Raw genomic sequence first — 20,109 nt, 5'->3', positions numbered from 1 at the left:
TGTATTTTAAAATAGCCTTGTACAGTCAGAAAGGGCATTCCTTACCGCTCAGAAATGACCCTAGACTGTAAGGCCCAGTGTTCTGACAGTAGGGAGATATCAGTGCCGAAATTAATGGCACTGATATCTCCAGTGTCGGGGAACATACTCTGAAAGCCTTCTAGCGGTATATAAAAACACACATTGATGAGGACATGAAAGGTTCTCTCTAAGGCTAGGTTCACATTTTTGATGCAGGCTTAGCATGTATACCAGAAAAGTCCCTTGACGCACAAACGAAGACCCAGATTTACCACTGTGGTTACATCTAGACACTGGTGTAAACATGGTGCATCTTTGGTGCACTTGTTTGGGCCAAAAAAATTATTCGACATGCAAGACATATGGGGTTGGAATCTCATATAAAAGGGGATGTGGCTTAAATGTGCGATAATAGTGTAAAAAAAAATAATAATTTGCCACAACATACGCAAACTAAAAGGTGGTATGAATGTAGACTAGACAGTCTAAAGATACACTAAGTTTATGATCCAGCATCAGCCACTGTGATACATCTGGTGTATTTTCAGACTACTTGTCTAAGGCTGGGGTCACATCTGCGCCAGAGTCTCCATTAGAGAGTCCACCAGAGAAACTGTCGAAAATCAGCAGAGTAAAAAGATAACTTGTCCCATGTATCAGGGCTGAGAAGTCCCTTATACGTGGGATAGGTCTTTTTTTGTTGTTTTTAGCAAATTATACTCTGAAAACAGTTGTTTTTGTTTATAGTAATGCTGGATGTGAGGTCTTTGTGTTCAGGATGTTGTTACTTTCAATTTGTTGGATCTCCTATCCAGTCTATATCAAAATCAGCAAGACAGTCAGCCATTTGCAGGAGTTGTACAGATTACACAACAACTAAATGGTAGGTTTTTTTAATTAACACTTTTTGCTTACTTTTTCCAGCGTGTGATTACAGACAAAAATGTACTTTATTTAAAAATTTTGTCTTTGGCCTTAAAAAGCTCTCTAAAGTACCTGCCATTAGGTGTATCCCACCTTCCTAATTTTTTTGTTCAGTCTCTATTAATAGGGCAAATCAGTTTTTAGAAACCAACAAGCTGAAGAGGGATCACAGTAAGTGTAGAGGCAGGTCAGTCCTCACGTTTCCACACAGCTTTCCCTGCACAAAGAGGACTGTAAGGAGAATCCACCTACTTCTGTCTAGCTGCTTGTGTTATATCTGAAGGGATGTTAGTCATGGACAGTACCAGCTTTACTCATTGCGCTCAGATTTCTATTTTTCTATGTCATGGATCTTTAGATCTGTACTATAACCTGGATTTACAGTCCAGTGTCCCTGGATTCTCCTATATTATAGTCACATTGGCCATTTGCTTTCTCTTTTATTTTCTTACCATTGTACAGGCACTTCTGCACATAAAGGAACAAGTCAGAGTAATAATGGCTATGGAAAGGTCCGTGTTGTGACAAGCCCTCTGCCTCAGACAAGGACGAAAAATGTGCTGCAAAAATAATGGGGGTATCAGCTGCAGAACAGTCATCATGTGTAGAGGCTTATACAGCCAGTTCAGAACAGATGCAAATATATCAACTTTTGGTGAGAACTCCGGTATCCGTAACTTATAAGCCCTTAAATAAAACAATTAGGTATTATGTCACAAATTATTCCATACCATACAAACCAGACTATGTACTGAAGATCCACAACCAGAGCTGTGCCTTTGGTTTTGCTGGTTACCTTGCGGCCAGCAACAAGGAAAATCCATAATAAATCAATGCTTCTTTAAGAACACTTGGCCTGATGTAAAAGTCCCTTTAATAAAATGCAGTACTTCACTTTGACTTCCCTATTACTGGCAACTTGAATCAATTCTTGTACAATCCAAGTCTCATAAGAAAAAGAAAACTAATTCACAATAAAAAGAAAATATATATTTTATTCTGAAATAACCATCCACCGGTGAGTGCAGACATGTCAGATTTGTCTTATTGCATGACATACCATATGACAGGTAAACAAACCTTGCATTGAATATACATATCCACAATTGATTGTCTGAACATATCCTTTGATCAAAATCCACTGGACCACAACTCCAGGCTGCAATCTAAAAATAGAAGTAATATATATTGCCTTGCAAAGACCTTTTTCTATTTCTTTGCCACCATTTTTTGTAAAAGTCTGGTAATGTAACAGAACACAGCGGCTGAACGAAGCAATTGCCATATAATAAAATATAATTATTCTGCATTAAAAACAGCCAAGTCTACTACGGTAGGATGAAAACAGGCTCTCTTCTTCTTATCCCCTCTAGTCGGGTAATATAGGTTCAAATAATGGAAGTCTATGGCAAGGTCCACGCCTACAAGTGACTACAAAGGGAAGCGCAGATCTCAGTGCAAGCTGTTGATGTACAGTGTATAGAATGCCCATGGCTCGGGAATATAGATTACTCCAGGGTATTTCTTGCGCAGGATTTTGTCATTCCATAACCATATAATCCAGACTGCTATGAGAAACAAAGTGACGGAAAATGAGAGTAATAGGAAAAGGCCGTTACTGTCCAGGCGCAGTCCTTTACGCTTCTGGTGCAAGATGAGAGCCAACATTGCAAAGAACGTGAATATGAAGATGATAAATATCTGCCCCTCAGTCACCAGGTACCTGTAAAAAGGGGTAAGACCAAGATAATAAATTCACCATGTTCAGATTTATTACACTGCTCCATTTTCTTAGTCCATCTACAATATGTGCACCTGTTGGCGTTGTGTGATATCTGGTCAGAATCTGGGTCTGAGACCCGCCATTACTATGTATTTTGGATCTGCTAACCAAACTTCACTTTATTTAGAGTAGAATCTCATCATCTCTATAGTCAGATACCACAAAACAGGGCTAATATAAGTGAACAGATTAGGGTTAGTGTTACCAGTCGCACGCAATGATAGTGAATATGGCTGTGCAGAAATCCAGGAGCCTTGACTTTCTGTAGACTTTTGAGTCATAGTAACCTGTAGGTCATTACGTCCACTGTCGTGAAGTTCAGAGTAAAGGTATAAAGATACTTGCCAGTAATACAGGCTACTCGGGAGCAGCAATGACCAGGCGGATAAAGGCATCTCACTTTCCCGCTTCACATTTGTAAAGCAGCCAGAGAAGTAGATGAACAGGATGAGAAAAAATGGAATGTACCTAAAAAAATAACAACAATGAGTGACACTAATACAGGTTATACAATGAAGATGTAAAGTCCCATTGTGATTCTAACAGAAGTCATTGTACAGTACTGCTTCAATGTCATATGCCATAAATCTCCTTTATACAATACAGACTGACCCCCCTACAAATGCTTGTACAGTATAATCCAAATGAAATATCATATAAATAATCATTCTGGCACAGAGACATGGAAGTCTGTCTATCTATCTATCTATCTATCTATCTATCTATCTATCTATCTATCTATCTATCTATCCATCCATCCATCTGCTCCTTTGGCCTTCTTCAATTAAAGGAAACCCATCACCAAGTTTGGGGCCACTAAACCACCAGTATGTTCTTCTGCAGCCGAGCTTCCCAAACCAGTCAATGTGAAAATTGGGAGTGTTGACAATGTAGAATAAAATACCCTGTATAAGACTAGAGATAAGCCAGAGATTCATCTCCAGTGTCATATTCATGTGCATTGTGCACACCTTGCTTCACTTCAAGTTTTTTTAGTACACAATGCCTAAACATCTGAGTTTAGACCCCAGACGCATAATGACCCCGTACAAACTCTTTAGTGTCTGTTCATATATGCACTATTGATTTCTGTTGTGCTTCTTCATAATAGGAGAAGAACAATTAAAAAAAAACAAAAAAAAACAGTATAGTGCTGGATCTGGCACATCCCAAATGCAAATGGTACCTGACAGGCCATACTGAATGTAATAGGGTTTGTTGGGTTTCCGTCATGCCTCAGGACATGCTACTAGTCAAAACAACACAAAATGGTGTATCTGGATTTTTGACCAGATCTTTGACTGATCCTCTGACCTAGATGTGAACAGAAGCTAAATGAGTTTGTGGGAAAAAAACAAAACACCCCCCCCCCAAAAAAAAAAAAAAAAAAAAAACCACTCACACATATTATATACACACACTTACAAGAACTTGAATTTGATAGCAATTACTCAGCATTACTAAATCTGGATTCTGTGACAGCAATAGGGCAACCATAGTAATACAATTACTCTATAACTGCATTGAAAAGCATGACCTTTATGTAGAACGTATTAGGGAATGAGCTGCAGTATCTTTAGTGACACAAACATCAAGTCATTTCTTACCACATGGAATGACCCAGATACTCATCGTAGTAATATAACAGCTCAAAGAAGTCCACCTGGAATACAAAAGAACGTACAGTACAGAACATGAAGCCTGGATTCTTCTACTATGTAATGTGCTTAGATAAAAATGGATATGATGCCGAGTTCTAAACTTTAGGATTGACAGAAATCCTTATTACTGGCTCCTGGTTCCTTAAAGAGGTTGTACAGGTAATTTTTTTTTTTTTTTTTAAATATGTCGGGAGAGGAGGAAAGAGGAAAAAAAAAAAAAAAAAAAAAAAATCACATCTGTTCCCGGTGCCACAGCGTCCTCCCAGGACAGTCCATGTGCTCCGGCATCTTCTCACAGATCTCTTCCTGAGTTCCACTGAAGCTGCTGATTGGCCTCAACGTTCACGGGACTTCTCAGCCCAATCAGTGGCCTTAGGAAAATGTCCGTGGCCACTGATGTCATAGGTAATGATAACTCATGGCCTTCAATGTGTCCGCTGATTGGCCTCAGTAGTCACGTGTACCTGGGACTTCCGCCACATGTCCAACACTGGACCAAGAAGACTGGACCAGGCTGGGAGACACAGGAGCACCGTGGAAAGTGATGTTTTTTTTTTTCTTCCACTGCCCCATTTGATTTAAAGATGGACAACCCGTTTAATTTTTGCCTGGACAACCCCTTTAAGTTGATGAACCGACAGAATACTAGGTGCAGAATGGAGTCTGGAGGGAGCCATAAGCCGCTTGGTCACTGTCTGTGTCTGGTGGTAAGACAACTCCTGCCCCCCCCTTCCATATCTGCAGTAGGACAAAAAGACTGTTATGGTTGAGGTCACACATTGCAGAAAAGCTGCATTTTTTAGTTCTGCTTTTTTGAGCCAAATCTTAAAGTGGCTCCAAAAGGAATAGGAAATCTAAAGAAAATTCTGATACGTCTCCTTTCTGTTACATCCAGTTCTGGCTTTGGTAGTGTGTGGCCTTAACCTAAAGGGGTTCCACAGGATTACAAAAACATGTACCACATCTGTCCACAGGTTGTATCTGGTATTGCAGCTCAGCTCCATTTAACAGAATGAGACATAGCGCAATACCACACACCACTTAGTGGTTAGGTGTGACGCTGCTTCTTGAGGAAAGCAGCCATGTTGCATGGCCAACTCTCCATTCATAGTGGCAGTAAGACAGTCATGGATCTTAGCCTGTGTACTCTAGACTGTGGATATGCCATCAAAGTCTAAGACTGAAAAACTTGTTTTATGATGCCATAGTATTCAAGTGATTGGTACGACCGCCAATCTTGTTTGAAGCGTTTCCTCACCTCCCATATCTATGCTGCAGTACCCTATTCCCATTTTACCCTCCTTCCCTCTCACCAGGGTGGGGGGCTGTAGATTTTGCATTATTGGGTTGTCCCGCACAGACAGGTGAAGCTGGTATCCGCTGAAGATCAATCGATGATTGACAGAATCTCCCACCAGATGGATACTCGCACCCATGACAAACGTCATAATGCTGATGTAGATCACAGAATTGGGAAGGGTCTTTGGAGATCTTTCTATCAACTGGAAAAGACAGAAATAAAACCAGAGTATTATATTTCTTTACAAATATTCTGCAATTTAGTCACATTTTTCATCTTACCTACCATGTAATATATAATAATACATTTTATTTATATAGCGCCAACATATTCCGCAGCACTGTACAATTTGTAGGGTTCAGATACAGACAGATAAAGCTCTATAAAGATTATATTTGGGAACTGCATAAATAACATCTTCCCATACATTATTATTGGGACCTCCCGCTATAATACAGAGACTGAGGATGGCCAAATCCCCTGCAGCCCCTTACTTTACCTAGCTTGTGCTGTTTTAGGTATATTTCATGTATTTCTCTTTGCTTCTCTCTTATAGTCCCCAGTTCCCTATTAATCCCATTTCACCTTCAGCAGCAACAGCGGAGTTATAATGTTATAAGCCATATGGAAGTAGTCGCCTGCACTGGGTTTATTCAATGGGAACCAATCCAAGGGAAGGATAATCTGCAGAAAGAACAGAAAACATGGCTTGACTAATAAATCACTTGATCTTTGGTAGCAGAGGAGGATACATCTGGAAAAATACACAGAGTAACATTATCCGTTTGGTGTCCTATATGTGGAATGTAAACCATTTCCTATAACATGTGAATACTAAGTATAGCGAGTATATGGCCAGCAGAAGTGATAGGTGACAGCACAGTAAAAAACACAAGAAGCTACATAAAAATAGTGGTAAAAGTAAAAACTAGAACATGTCATAGAATAAAAGGCATTAATTAAATGTCTGCAGTGACACAAACCCTGTAGTAACACTTAAAGAGGTGGCCAGCCGGAACTTGCTTGGGGTCAGGGCTGCCCGATCATAGTGGACATGGCAGTCTGTAAGGTCTGCATTCATATCAAAGGCAGGAGCTTAAAGAGGATATACTGCAAACCATATGTATACTCTGTCTATAGGATAAACGATACATTGCTAGTCAGTGGGGTCTGACTGCCGAGAACCCCACTGATCCGGAGAACAGGGGTGCTTTATCCTCCTTCCAAAAATACAGCTGGGGGAAAAGTGGACAAACTCCCAATGGGACTGAGACGCTCTTCTCTTATATTTAAGGGTTTCTGTCTGTTCCTTAGGTTCAACCAAATTTATCACACCGGTACATCAGGTGTCCAGGAAGGTTTTAGACTGGGTCTCAGCTCCTTATGACGTACCATTCCTGAAATACAGTATTCCCAAAAAATTACCCGCATTAGCCAATACAAGCCTGCAAGTCTTTCACTAATTTTACAAATGCCATACACACGGTCACATGTCCCTTATCCACCAATAGAAGCTTGCAGGCACTTAGTCTTCACATGCACACAGCTTTACTCCTGGTTTCCATAACAACTCATCCATTTTTCTTCACTGCTGTAGGTCGTGGACACTGTTACACAAGGTCACATACACACAGCTTTATTATAGGTTTCCATAACATCTGATCACAGATTTTTCACTGATATCCAATACACATGACGCTTATGGGCCTCTGTTGATCAGGAGGTGGGCAGGCAGTGTATCTCACAGGTATCGGGATCAGTAGATAGAAGCACACACAGTACAGCTCTGATCTGGGGTGTGATAGACTGGTTAATGGCCTATTGTTGGAGAAGCCATGTGTCCAGAGCATATGGCTGATGACAGGAGCACATTAAACTAATTAGACCCATTGAGGTAACATGCACCAAGTGACCCCCATACCCAGAGTCGCCTCATGTTACCGCAACGGATAATGTGACACAGCAGTAAACCTTGCGGCGTTTAAGCCTGCTAGTACTACCACCTCTCAGGTGGATAACTTAACGTCTCAACATTGTAATAGCTTACTGTGACCGCCTTCACCTAATTCCTTACACTGCGATCTTGACCTACTTAGATCATTCACACCTGATAGGTGCTGATAGAAAAGAGAAACAAAGACACATTAAAGGTGCGATCTGGCTATAAACTCATGTCCTGGACCCTTATCTAATAACCAAAGTGAAGAGTGGCGATAATTTATTCTTCTAGAGGACACGATGTGCCCAGGCATAGGTTCATATTATACAAATGGAGGTCAAAAGAAAGTTCCTTTGACCTCTGTCAATCTGCAAGATTCCATAAAGAGACATCCCAAAAAATTTTTTTATACTCCATAGTATATGTTTTTTTTTTGTTTTTTTAACATGGATCCCTATGGCATCTCTCACAGGCATCCATTTACATGGGTTTCCTAGGCTAAAAAGATCAATATATAATATCAATACCAAATTGGTGGGTGTCTGACACCCAACTTGCCCATTGATCTGCGGCTCTCAGCAGTTGATACACATTTGAGAATGGAGCAGGAAGCAGATATCGCTATTCTACGTGCAGTAGGCAGACCACAGGATCACCATATTTCTGAATAAGACGTAGCTGAAATACACAGCTCCTATGTAATCAGAATCCTCTTCAAGTAGTTGATCAGCAGGGGTGCCAAGATTTGGACCCCCATAGATCAGATACTGATCGACTAACCTAAGCATAGGCCATGAATAATCTTCTGAACCTGGAAAACCCCTCTAAGGTACATCCACCAGTGCTCCAGACTACAAAATAAATACAGAGGATTCATTGGCTCATAAACTGGAACATTTAGTCAAACTTTTAGTTACCAAATACTTAGATAATTAATAAAGACTGTATTCATACAACTGTGTCAAGTCTAGGAAATAGGATCCATGACAATCCAGAAAAAGAAGAAGCCTGTGCTCACCAGAAGGAGTACTCTTAATACTCGTCCATACACACAACGCGTTTCATAGACGTGCATACAAATGGAATGCACTGCATGGTAGGTACTTAAAAAAGGGGTTATTGTCGAAATGTGTTGTATGTATGGACTGTATTACAGAGTACTCCTGGTGAACACAGGGTTTATCTTTCCTGGATGGTCAATGAGTGACTTTTTCAAATACCTGGCTTTTCCCATCTGGATGTATATCCTGAATGGTGAAGATCCTGCTACATCGCCTGAAACACATTGGGGTTAGATTTTTTTTTTTGGTTGTTGTGTGATCTGACAAAACCAAACAAGGTTCGTGTCCACCTGGACTGGAATTGTACTGTGCTCCTTTAGTACTCATTGTGCATCGCTGACAACTTTACAGATATACGCTGTGTTGCTCGGCGTCCATTTTGAACACATCTGTGTGAACTGAACTCAATGCATCATAGTAAGCTATGAAGAAGTGAGCTCCTGAGCGGCCAGGAGTGCATATTCTCACCCAGCCTTACCTTGTTGAGTTGCCCACATCTCTCTTCTTACAAATGACAATTTTTTTCAATTTCAGTAGAATTTCTCATTGACTTTATTAGTAATGGATTATAATGGATTATACGCTGTAATTCATGCAGAAAATCTACACATAATCCTGATGGTCACATGCACCCCAAAAAGGCTTAGCGTGCATGCTGATTTATTGGTAGCTGAATGTGGCCAAGACCCTGCTCACAAGTGGCCGCCAATGATCACACAATACAGTGTAATTGTCCAATTGTCATTGAGCTACTGCTAAGGGAGTGTTCACTCTAGTTCAGATTCCTGCTCACCATCCTCTACCCGCAAAACTAGTCACTAGATTTGTACTCCATCATACCCTACTTCAGTAATCACATTCCTCTATTACAACCCTCATATCATGAGGCTTGCCATACTTCATTATACCACCCACTCCCACAGATCACCGATCCTGCACCGCACCCCCTCAACCACCCCCTGTAGAATTCATTGTTTGTCCATTAAGCCCCGCCATGGCTCACTGTTCTTTCTTTACAACTCCCCTCATAGTTCCTCCATTACATCCCCCAATGTCTCACTGTTACTCCATTACACCCCCTCTCAAAAGGCTCACTGTTCATTTATTACACCCCCTCTCCCCACAGCTAACTGGAACTTTATCATAATGCCACCATTGCTCCAAAGATAGAAGAAAAAACCTCCTCATTGCTCCGAAAAACTCATTTTCCCATTGACAAAAACGATATCTCAACAACAAAGGCAATGATTCACAAGGAGAAAACACTGTCCAAGTGTCAGGTGTCTCTTACCTCTCCTGGGGACAGACTCCCTTTAAGGCCACGGGTAAATCCTGCAGGATGAATTGACGAAACCCACAATGCAGGTGAATTTCTGCTACAGATTCTGTAAATTCTCATCCGCTATGCCGATACTATACTTCATTAATGGGTTGATTGCTCAGGTATCCAGAGTGGCTACCCCACTACATCCCATATGGGCAAACTTCAACAGAAAGAGGCTAAAAAATATTATATGCACTCACCATAACAATCGGACGTCCAAAGTCCAAAAGCCAGTTCTGTAAGGTGAAATAGAACCAGAGGTCCAGATGAAAGCGGTGAGTTCTTGATTCATCGTTGGGCTGAATGACACCAAATCTGGGGAACCAGCAAAAATATTGCTCATTACAATGAAACTTTTATCACTGAAAGGGAGTCTACCACCATCCCTCAAGCATATTCAGCTGTCACCACCATATTACAGAGATAGACATGAGAAACTTCCAAGTCTTATACAAATTATGCAGTTGGTGCACTGGGGGCGGACCTTTAGCCCTGGGAGCAGTGCTCTTGCCACCCAGACCCCTTCCATCTGCCTGGTTGCACCACCCTGTGCAGACAGAGTTGATCCTGCCACTACTATGACATCACTCATCCTATTTGCGCAGCAGGAGTAGCGCTCCCAGGGCTGGAGATCCGCCCCCAGTGCACCTACTGCCTCATTTGCAGAAAATTACAAAGTTGATTTTCTCTAAATCTCCAAAAGTGACATACATAACAAATGAATATGTTTGGGTGAGGTGGTAGACTTCTTTTAAAGGTTTTTTTTTTTTTTAGTACTTTGATATAGATGACTGATCCCCTGGCACCCCTATTGATCAGGTGTTTAAATATCAAGTACAGCGCCATACAGTGTATATTGGTAGTACTTGGTACTGCAGCTTAAAGGGACTCTATCATTCTTATTTCGTGATTTGTGATATTCATATGCCTGAATAGCCTTCTAAAAGGCTATTCAGGTGCTGCTGCTTGATTGACAAAAGACCCCTTCGCCCCCGTTTTCATTACATACAGGTAATACCAATATGCAAATGAGCCTTGACAATCAAGTAGCAGCACCTGAATAGCCTTTTTAAAGGCTATTCAGGCATATGAATATCTCAAATCAAAAAATATGAATGATAGAGCCCCTTTAATCTCATTCACTTCAATTGGACTGAGATGCATATAGGCCATGGGCCAGATTTAATGCTGGGTGCCCACACCATACCTATATATTATTGATGACCTATGCAATGGTCGTGGAAAACTCCTTTAAATTCTACCTCTATCTGCAATCTGACATCACACTGGAGTGTTAAAGTTGTAGATACTATGTAAATTTAAAGGGGTTCTCTTAATAATACCTCTTATCCCCTATCCACAGGACTGGTCTGACCCAATAATTGTGAGCACATAGGGTCTAGTGAGTAGAAGGGTAGTGTGAATGTGTGACCACTGCTCCATCTATGTGATAGATGGAGATAGCTGAACACAGCGCTTAGGTCACACATTACCACTCTCTTCACAGAAGAGACCCCCATTCTCAGGATCGCGGGGGGGCCTATTGGTACACGCTATAATTTGAAGCCATTTTTGAGACATAGCCACAAGTGGATTTTAACAGAAAGGGGAATATATAGGAAAGCCTTTGACTTCTCCTCCTGCTGGATCCACTTTTGGCTTTGGCTTAAAAACTGCATCAAGTATGATTCAAGTCTTATGGCCTTTCCAATCCTGCTTGCCCTGTAAAGACACATGAGTGTTGGGTATTATGGAGAATCCAAAACTAATACACTCAATATCAAAGCAAAAACATCATAAAAACTTAGAGAAGCACACAGTCATATGAGAGTCAGGCTCCTACAAGACACAAATACACCCTGCCAATAGATCTGACAGCTGCTACAATTCACTACAGGAGCACGACCGCCATCACAACCTGCAGCCACCTATTACTGGCATCAAACTATAAGGCTGCATTCACAAGAAGCAGAATCTGTTGCAGTAATTTCTGCCATTAAAAATCACTTCCATTGATCTGAATGGGGTTGTCCTGATGCCACACACATGGCTGGATATAAAAGTCTCACTGTGTAACCTGAGTGCTATACCGCACACCACTAAGCCACACACATTACAACCAATCTGATGATTTTGATTGTACAGAAAATGTAACAAGAATCATTGTCTTCACCCCCTGTCACCACCATTATTGGACAGATTAACCTGGCACGTGATGTGGGATCCTGGGAGTCTTATAAACATCTAACCGGTACCATAAGCAGTAGTGCACAAGGTAATGTGGAATAAAAGTTGTGCAGAATGACTGTCCCATAGAAAGTGAATGTAAATCCTGCACAAATGCAAAAGTTGTCCAATAAGGAACAGAAAGTAGTAAGACTTAAAGCACCCACAGGGGGCGTCATTCTAGGCAGATGGCAGGGTAGAGGAAGTTATGTAGGCCAAGTAATCCCTGCACGCTGGACACTTTCTGGGGCATGAGAGGTGGCCCAGGGGGAGAGGAGTCCACTACCCCTAGCACTGCAGCTGCATGCCCGCTGTGTACCTGGCCGGGGATCCCGGAGACTGCTGCTGCTGCCGCCGGCGGACACTGCTCTGCATCCTGATGCTGTGCGGGTATCCAGTATGAACTGCTACAGAGCTGGCGGACAGACAAGACCACAGCGCAGCAGCCAATCAGCGAGAGCGTGGGGGCGGAGCTCTGGAGGGGAGGAGCGACAGGCAGAACTTTAGACATGTGACATGGTGCTGGTTTCCCTGGTAACATAGCGGCTCAGGTAATTACGGTAACTCCCAGACAAATAGCATGGCGCCCCGGGCAGGACGTGTGGCGAGCTCAGCGCTAGTGGCGCCCTCGGTGTTCGCCCCGTGCCCTGTAAGCGCTCTCTTCACCTCAAGGCTCAATGTTTGCACCCGGAACTCTCGTGACGTCCGCGTCTGTTTTCTTCAGGACGGCCGGAAGTGAGCACCCGCGGACTTCCTGCTGCTGCCCCGGGATGGCCCTGGAGGGGCTGTCAGTGTACGTGTATAAGGCTGCGGCTGAGGGTCGTGTGCTGACTCTGGCGGCTCTGCTGCTTAACCGCACAGAATCGGAGATCCGGAGCCTGCTCAGTGCCGTCACCCAGCATGGCGGACAGCGATCCACCCCGCTCATCATCGCTGCACGTAACGGGCACAGCAAGGTGGTGCGACTGCTGCTCGAGCACTACGGGGTGGACACCCAGCAGACCGGCACCGTGCGCTTTGATGGGTGAGGACATGAGTGAAGCCAGAGGGAGGAGGAGACCCTGCAGTGCCCTGCTGTAGTGTGGGGGGCACACCTGTATACATGGGGGGCTGCACACAAGTTGGAGAAGTTTGAGGTTGCGTTCACACAATACTGCAAATATTCTGCAGCAGAAAATCAGGCTGGGTTCACACCTGCATCTGGTAGCTGTCTTCTTGCAAATAGTCTTAAGAGGAAAACAGTTTGGTAACAAAATGATTCTAACCGTTTACACGGCGGGGACCTGAATCTGTTTTTTAGGCAGATTAGTCAATGGGGCGTCAGTTCAAAAAAAAAATCATTTGTGACCAATCTGGTTTTTCTTTTCCCCTCTTTATTCTGAGCCTGCGCAGAGGGAAAAATGGATTGCAGAACGGACACAAAGCGATTGCTATCAGTGTGTAATCCGTTTCCTTAGACTTCAATATTTAAACTGAAAACCCCGCATTAGTCGCTGTCCTTGTGGAATCCTTATTCTTAGTACAGAGACAAAGTCCTGCAAGTTCAACTTTTCTCTCCGCACAAAAAAGCAGAAACCAGACAAAAATGGCCCAAACTGATCCATGCGGATTACTTTTAAAACTCATTGAAGATATCAAATATTGGGTTGAAACATATTTGCCAAATGCAAATATGAACTGAGCCTAAGGGAGGGCTCGTTCACATCTGCGCCCGGCTCTCTGTTCTGCAGGTTTCTGTTTCCTGCATGAAACTGGGGAGGAGATGGAAACCTGCCGGCATTTATCAAATCTATCCAAATGAATGGGTTTGAAAAGTGTCCGGCCGTGTGCGCCGGTGAGCGTTTTGTGGTCTCTGCGGTGAAACCAGATATAATATATTTTAAACCGGACACAAAGTTGGACGCGCAGTACTTTGTGTTCGGTTTTAAAACAAAAAACTGTTTCGCCGCAGCATAAAACGCTCACTGGCGCTTATGGTCTGACAGGTTGCAGTCTTCTGTTTGCAGAAGATGGAAACCTGAAACCGTAGAGCGGGCGCTGGTGTGAACACAGCGTAAGCAGTAAATTCATTTGCATTTGTTACATTTCACTCTTGTGTTGCAATGAGTCATAACCTACAGTGTGAATCGACCTCTATGTAAAAGTTGTGTTGTAGATGAATGATTCTCTTTGCTAGGACTGTATACTACAGTTTGTGTGACCATATCCTAAAGCCATGGTATATTGCTAGTATTTGTCATCCGTTTATGGTGCAGGGGGTAATCCCTACCAATCCTGAAAATGAAGGGGCAGGGCTGTGCAGTTCTTCCACTCCAGTATTTTTCCACACTCTCTCCTTCATAAATAGCTGACGGTTCTGGCTGGACAGACTGAGCAAATCTCCTCTAACGTAACCTTCACATATGTCAGTCTCCACCAAAATAAAACAATACATTTTTTTAAATCCTAGTATATCAATGTTGTATACCGTAATTAAACGTATAGTTTTACATATTTAATTTCATAGGAATCAATTACTTTTTTTTTTTTTTTTGTTGAATGAATGAATGAGGGGAACCTTCCTGCTTGCTGTCAGCCATTTATGAAGAGGTCTGAGCAGGAGTCAGTGATTTGGTCTATCGACTCCACAGCCATGTATAATATTGTAGAACGAGGTGATTTTGCTTAGAAAGAAAATCTCTCTTCTTCAAGCTTATGCTGATTCTCAATCTTCAGTCAGCAGACATGGGGGGGGGGGGAGAAGTGAGATGGGAGGAGGACAAGGAAGCCAGCATCACTTCTACTGACCCACAGTGACGTATTTGGGGGTAGGAGAAGGCCTGCATGGAATATATCCGACTCTGGGATGGGGCTAATGGTTATTTCACCTTCTGATCAAAACCCATATTCTATGAAATGGTGAATTCATCAAGTTTACTGAATGGCACAGCCCTACAATATAAATAATTGTTTACTATAGATGATTATTTTATTGTGACTCCTGATTACAATGTAGGATTGTAGTTGTTGGGTGAAGCAGTGTCATAGCTAAGCATAATACTACAAGTCCGGGTCTGAAGACTGAGTGTACTCGGGGATCTACTGGTGATATGTATATGGTTACCTGAGTCATAAAACCCCATGTGTGTAGCTGACCTATTGAGTTGTAACCCCTTCATAAAGGTCCTGGCGGCTTCAGCCCTCCCCTCCATTTTAACCTAATTGCATATTCTGGTGATCATGTCAGAAGATTGGAATCCCCTTGTAATGCTTTCAGATCTATACCGGGCACCATGCTGTGGTGTGACCAGTGTAGTTCAGTACAAATCCCTCTCTAAGTGGTTGCATTACTATTGTCTACACCATAAGCGGTAATAAGCACCGCTCATCCACATGACGTTGTTGGTTTGGAGGTATCAGCAAAGCAGTCCTAAGTTTTATGGTTACATGTTCTGAGAAACTCCCTAGACAGCTGGGTGTAAATATTCCAAATTAAAAATCCAGTCTGACCCCAGGATCAATGACTGGTAAAATGTCGTCTTTTATTCATTACGGTTAAAAACAGGTAATCAGTGGACGTCTATCTCTCCTATGCATGTCCAGGCACCCCGGCCACCCATGATGACACAAAAATGTCACATTTTATGGAATTGTCAATTAACCCTTCACTCTCCGGTGTGACCCTTCTGTAAACAAATGGCTACCAATAATATAAAGAGGTACTCAATGTGACCAAAACCATATAAATCACCAATCCAAGCAGTATCCTATAGAAGTGCTGAAATCTTCACATAGTTAAATTCAATGAAATAATGATTCATGTGGTAATATATATATATATATATATCTCATAAAAACCTATCCAAGTAAAAGGAATGTATTACTTTTTATTTTACTTTGCAGGAGTGTAAAAGTATATCCATAACTGAAAAGATCAGAAAGCAGCCATATGTCGTAGCTATAACCCTTGTAAGCATTAATCCTTGTTCTAGACTGGATTTTTTTTTTTTTTCCCCTGATTACTATTTTTGGCTAGGACTGTTGTATCAGGGGTCACCAGTTTAGGGTCACCTAAGGATGTCAGATAGATGTAAGAGGATATGTTTCTCATTCTATTCTTTCTCTTTTCATCCCGCAGGTATGTGATCGATGGAGCTACCGCCCTTTGGTGCGCAGCTGGTGCCGGACATTACGAAGTGGTGAAGCTGCTAGTCAGCCATGGAGCCAATGTGAATCATACAACTGTAACCAATTCCACTCCACTAAGGGCTGCTTGCTTCGATGGCAGACTTGACATTGTCCGCTTTCTTGTGGAGAATAATGCAAACATTAGTATTGCCAACAAGTATGACAACACGTGCCTAATGATTGCTGCTTATAAGGGCCATACCGATGTAGTCCGCTACCTCCTGGAGCAGCGTGCTGATCCCAATGCCAGGGCTCATTGTGGAGCCACAGCTTTGCACTTTGCAGCTGAAGCTGGACATTTAGATATTGTGCGTGAACTGGTTAAATGGAAAGCTGCAATGGTGGTTAATGGACACGGGATGACGCCTTTGAAGGTAGCGGCCGAGAGCTGTAAAGCGGAGGTGGTGGAACTGCTTCTTGCACACTCTGATGTTGATATCCAAAGCAGGGTAGAAGCACTAGAGTTGTTAGGTGCCTCCTTTGCCAATGATCGGGAAAATTACAATATTACCAAGACTTATCAGTACTTGTACCTGGCAATGCTGGAACGTTTTCGAGATCCTGACAACATCCTTCACAAGGAAGTCCTTCCGCCAATACCTGCCTATGGTATGAGAACTGAATGCCGCACTCCACATGAGTTGGATGCTATTCGCCATGATACAGATGCGTTGCACATGGAGGGCTTGATCGTGCGGGAACGTATTCTTGGATCTGATAATATTGATGTGTCACATCCAATAATATACCGTGGTGCTGTGTATGCCGATAACATGGAGTTTGAGCATTGCATTAAGCTTTGGTTACATGCGCTGCAACTGCGGCAGAAGGGGAACCGCAACACACACAAAGACCTGTTGAGGTTTGCTCAGGTATTCTCCCAAATGATTCATCTGAATGAACCGGTGAAGGCTCATGACGTGGAGAATGTTTTGAGATGTAGTGTCTTGGAGATAGAACGTGGAATGACTCGAGTTCAGAATCCACAAGAGCCTGATGCTCATTCTGCACTGGAAAATCATGAATGCAATTTGTACACTTTTCTCTACCTCGTCTGCATCTCCACCAAGACTCAGTGCTCAGAAGAGGAGCAGTCACACGTCAACAAGCAGATCTATCGCTTGGTGCACCTGGACCCTCGCACCCGGGAAGGTTGCAGCCTCTTACATCTAGCAGTTGACTCTAGCACTCCGGTAGATGACTTCCACACTAATGATGTTTGCAGCTTCCCCAGTGCCCCTGTAGCCAAATTGCTTATAGACTGTGGGGCAAATGTCAACGCCACAGACCATGTAGGGAACACCCCGCTTCATCTGATTGTCCAATACAACCGTCCCATAAGTGACTTTCTCACTTTGCACTCCATCATTATCAGCTTGGTGGAAGCAGGTGCTCATACAGATATGACTAACAAAGAGAAGAAAACGCCGCTGGACCGGAGCACCACCGGTGTATCGGAGATCCTCCTAAAAACCCAGATGAAGCTAAGTTTGAAGTGCCTGGCCGCCCGGGCTGTGCGCCAGCACAACATTAAGTACCAGAACCAGATCCCCCGGACACTTGAGGAGTTTGTGGAATTTCACTGAATGCCTGCAATTACCTAAGCCCCCTTAATGTGCATGTCGGTATCTCCAGGGTGGGGTGGAGACCATTTTTGAATTTCCATTTGCCTATTCTGACAAAGGGGCTGATCCAATGCAAAGTCCCTTATTTCATGTGTGTTGGTCTTCCAGCTATGTACAGGAACAGACAATGCCCTATGGCAGGGACTGCTGTCCTCACTATTGAGTAAGGATCAGTGAGACCCAAGATAAGGTGCTGAATTAGGATTGTGGAGATCCTGTCGGGACAGGACATCTCATGGGGAACCATAAACCCCACTGTCTTTTTAATTCCATGTAATGAAGCTTTGCACAATTTTATGTTTAGAGTAGTCTGAATATTTTCATGAACCAGGCAGCAGCTTTTAATTTTTTTGCTTTCGGAGATGTAAATGCCTTATGGAGAGTAAAATGTGACTGAGTCTCCTTGGCCCTTCACATTGTATGTGACAGATTAAGCGAGGCTTTGAGAAATGTTATGTGATTGAATGTGTGCCATTTACTAGTACTGGATGTATTCCAGTTAGCCATATGTCGAATATATTTCTGCTGGCTTTTTATATGGTCGATGTCTGGATTCTCTCCTTTTCTGTCTCAAATAAAATCTCAGGCTGGCTCCTAAATGCTTCTATGTGATATTACTATGGTATCTCTCAGCCCCAGGTCATGTGTATTGGTGGGAAAGTTTGTGTCAATGTCTTGGAAATTATCGCAGGGCATCTCGCCACGGGAAATCCTGAACCTGTTGCGGCACAACTGAAACTACAGCAACACGTGAATTTGGAAAGGTCTCCAATCGTTTACTGGTAATAACCTGTTTTATCGTTAAAGGGGTATTCCGGCTATTACAGTTTACCTTCTATTCACTTGTTGATCTGTGGCTCGACCACTGTGACCCCAAGCAAAAAGATGGTACCTGAATGAATCTGCATGTGGAGTATGAGCGCTGCCACTGCATTCATTTACAGTGGAGCTGCTGCAGATCGCTGAATGTGGTACAAATGACCTCTGTTTTATGACTTTTTTTTTTTTTTTTTTTGCCCTCCCCCTGTCCCCTCTGTTTTGGAGAGGAGATGGTGGCCATCACATGAAACTGTGTTGCGTCCACTGCGGAGAATTATGCTGTGGAGGGCTCAAAATTGCTGCTGGCAGCCCTGCAATGATGATGTACAGAAGGTTATTAAATGAGTGAGAACTAGGAATCTAAAGATTGCTGCTGAGGGTGTAGTGGGTGGGCTAGTTAGGGAAACTGAGGGGGAGGGAGCCAGCTCTGAGTGCAGCACAAGGAATCTTGGGAGTCGTAGGAAAGGCCCAGAAGAGAAGATGCAGGAGCTCCCAGAGAACCCAGACGTAACCAAAATACTGCTAAAATATATATATATATATATATATATATATATATATATATATAATATATATATATATATATATATATATATATATATATATATATATATATATATATATATATATATATATATATATATATATATATATATATATATATATATATATATATATATATATATATATATATATATATATATATATATATATATATATATATATATATATATATATATATATATATATATATATATATATATATATATATATATATATTTTTTTTTTTTTTTTATTTTTTTTTTTTTAGTTTGAAAAAAAACAAAACAGAAATGGTTAAAAAACATGTGTGATGGGCAGTTCCATCAGAGACTTGCACCTCTAGCATGTGCCACCCTTACCCCAGGACAGTCAGCTGATCACTGGTGCCACACTTTGCACCCTCAGTAAGCAGCTGATTTTGCCACCAGGGGGTGATGTGGCCAGCCATGTACTTTACCAGCAGTTTCTGCAAGAGGTCAAGAGCAATATTACATGGTGTCCGGTCTGGCAGAATGATATATCGTTCCTGCAATGTAGCTTTTTGTTGTGGCTCATATTAGGAAGTTCATAGTGGGGCGGACCCCTTCCTCGATGATTTGTAAATGCCCCTAACACAGCATGTCTTTATGGGAGTCGGTCTCATCACTTCTGCAGCACAGTAGACCTGCGGGGTCACCCAGAATACAGGCTGGTACAATACACCCATCTGAAAGGCG

At 42.4% G+C, this 20,109-nt stretch overlaps 2 protein-coding genes across 3 annotated transcripts; one reads left to right on the top strand and one right to left on the bottom strand.

Annotated features, from left to right (window-relative positions):
* Positions 1 to 1,952: 1,952 nt before the first annotated feature.
* Positions 1,953 to 13,016, bottom strand: CLN6 (CLN6 transmembrane ER protein). 2 transcript variants are annotated; one of them, XM_075273098.1, is made up of 7 exons: positions 12,906 to 13,016; positions 10,214 to 10,328; positions 6,275 to 6,373; positions 5,703 to 5,891; positions 4,336 to 4,391; positions 3,074 to 3,196; positions 1,953 to 2,668 (listed from the first exon to the last, which is right to left on the bottom strand). In XM_075273098.1, exons 2-7 carry the CDS (start codon positions 10,214 to 10,216, stop codon positions 2,398 to 2,400), a joined length of 741 nt encoding a protein of 246 aa, XP_075129199.1. In that variant the 5' UTR covers positions 10,217 to 10,328; positions 12,906 to 13,016; the 3' UTR covers positions 1,953 to 2,397. The 2 variants fall into 2 exon arrangements, with proteins under 2 accessions (XP_075129199.1, XP_075129198.1); XM_075273097.1 differs by lacking the exon at positions 12,906 to 13,016 and adding an exon at positions 12,559 to 12,662.
* FEM1B (fem-1 homolog B) lies at positions 12,987 to 18,630 on the top strand. The gene is made up of 2 exons (XM_075273096.1): positions 12,987 to 13,263; positions 16,357 to 18,630. The coding sequence occupies exons 1-2, from the start codon at positions 13,010 to 13,012 to the stop codon at positions 17,990 to 17,992; spliced, it is 1,890 nt and encodes a 629-aa protein (XP_075129197.1). The 5' UTR covers positions 12,987 to 13,009; the 3' UTR covers positions 17,993 to 18,630.
* Positions 18,631 to 20,109: the final 1,479 nt, after the last annotated feature.

This window comes from Leptodactylus fuscus, chromosome 5, assembly GCF_031893055.1.
Source record: "Leptodactylus fuscus isolate aLepFus1 chromosome 5, aLepFus1.hap2, whole genome shotgun sequence".
In the NCBI taxonomy this organism is placed as follows: domain Eukaryota; kingdom Metazoa; phylum Chordata; class Amphibia; order Anura; family Leptodactylidae; genus Leptodactylus; species Leptodactylus fuscus.
Note: the sequence above shows the minus strand (reverse complement) of the source record. Positions and strands in the feature narration are given on the sequence as shown.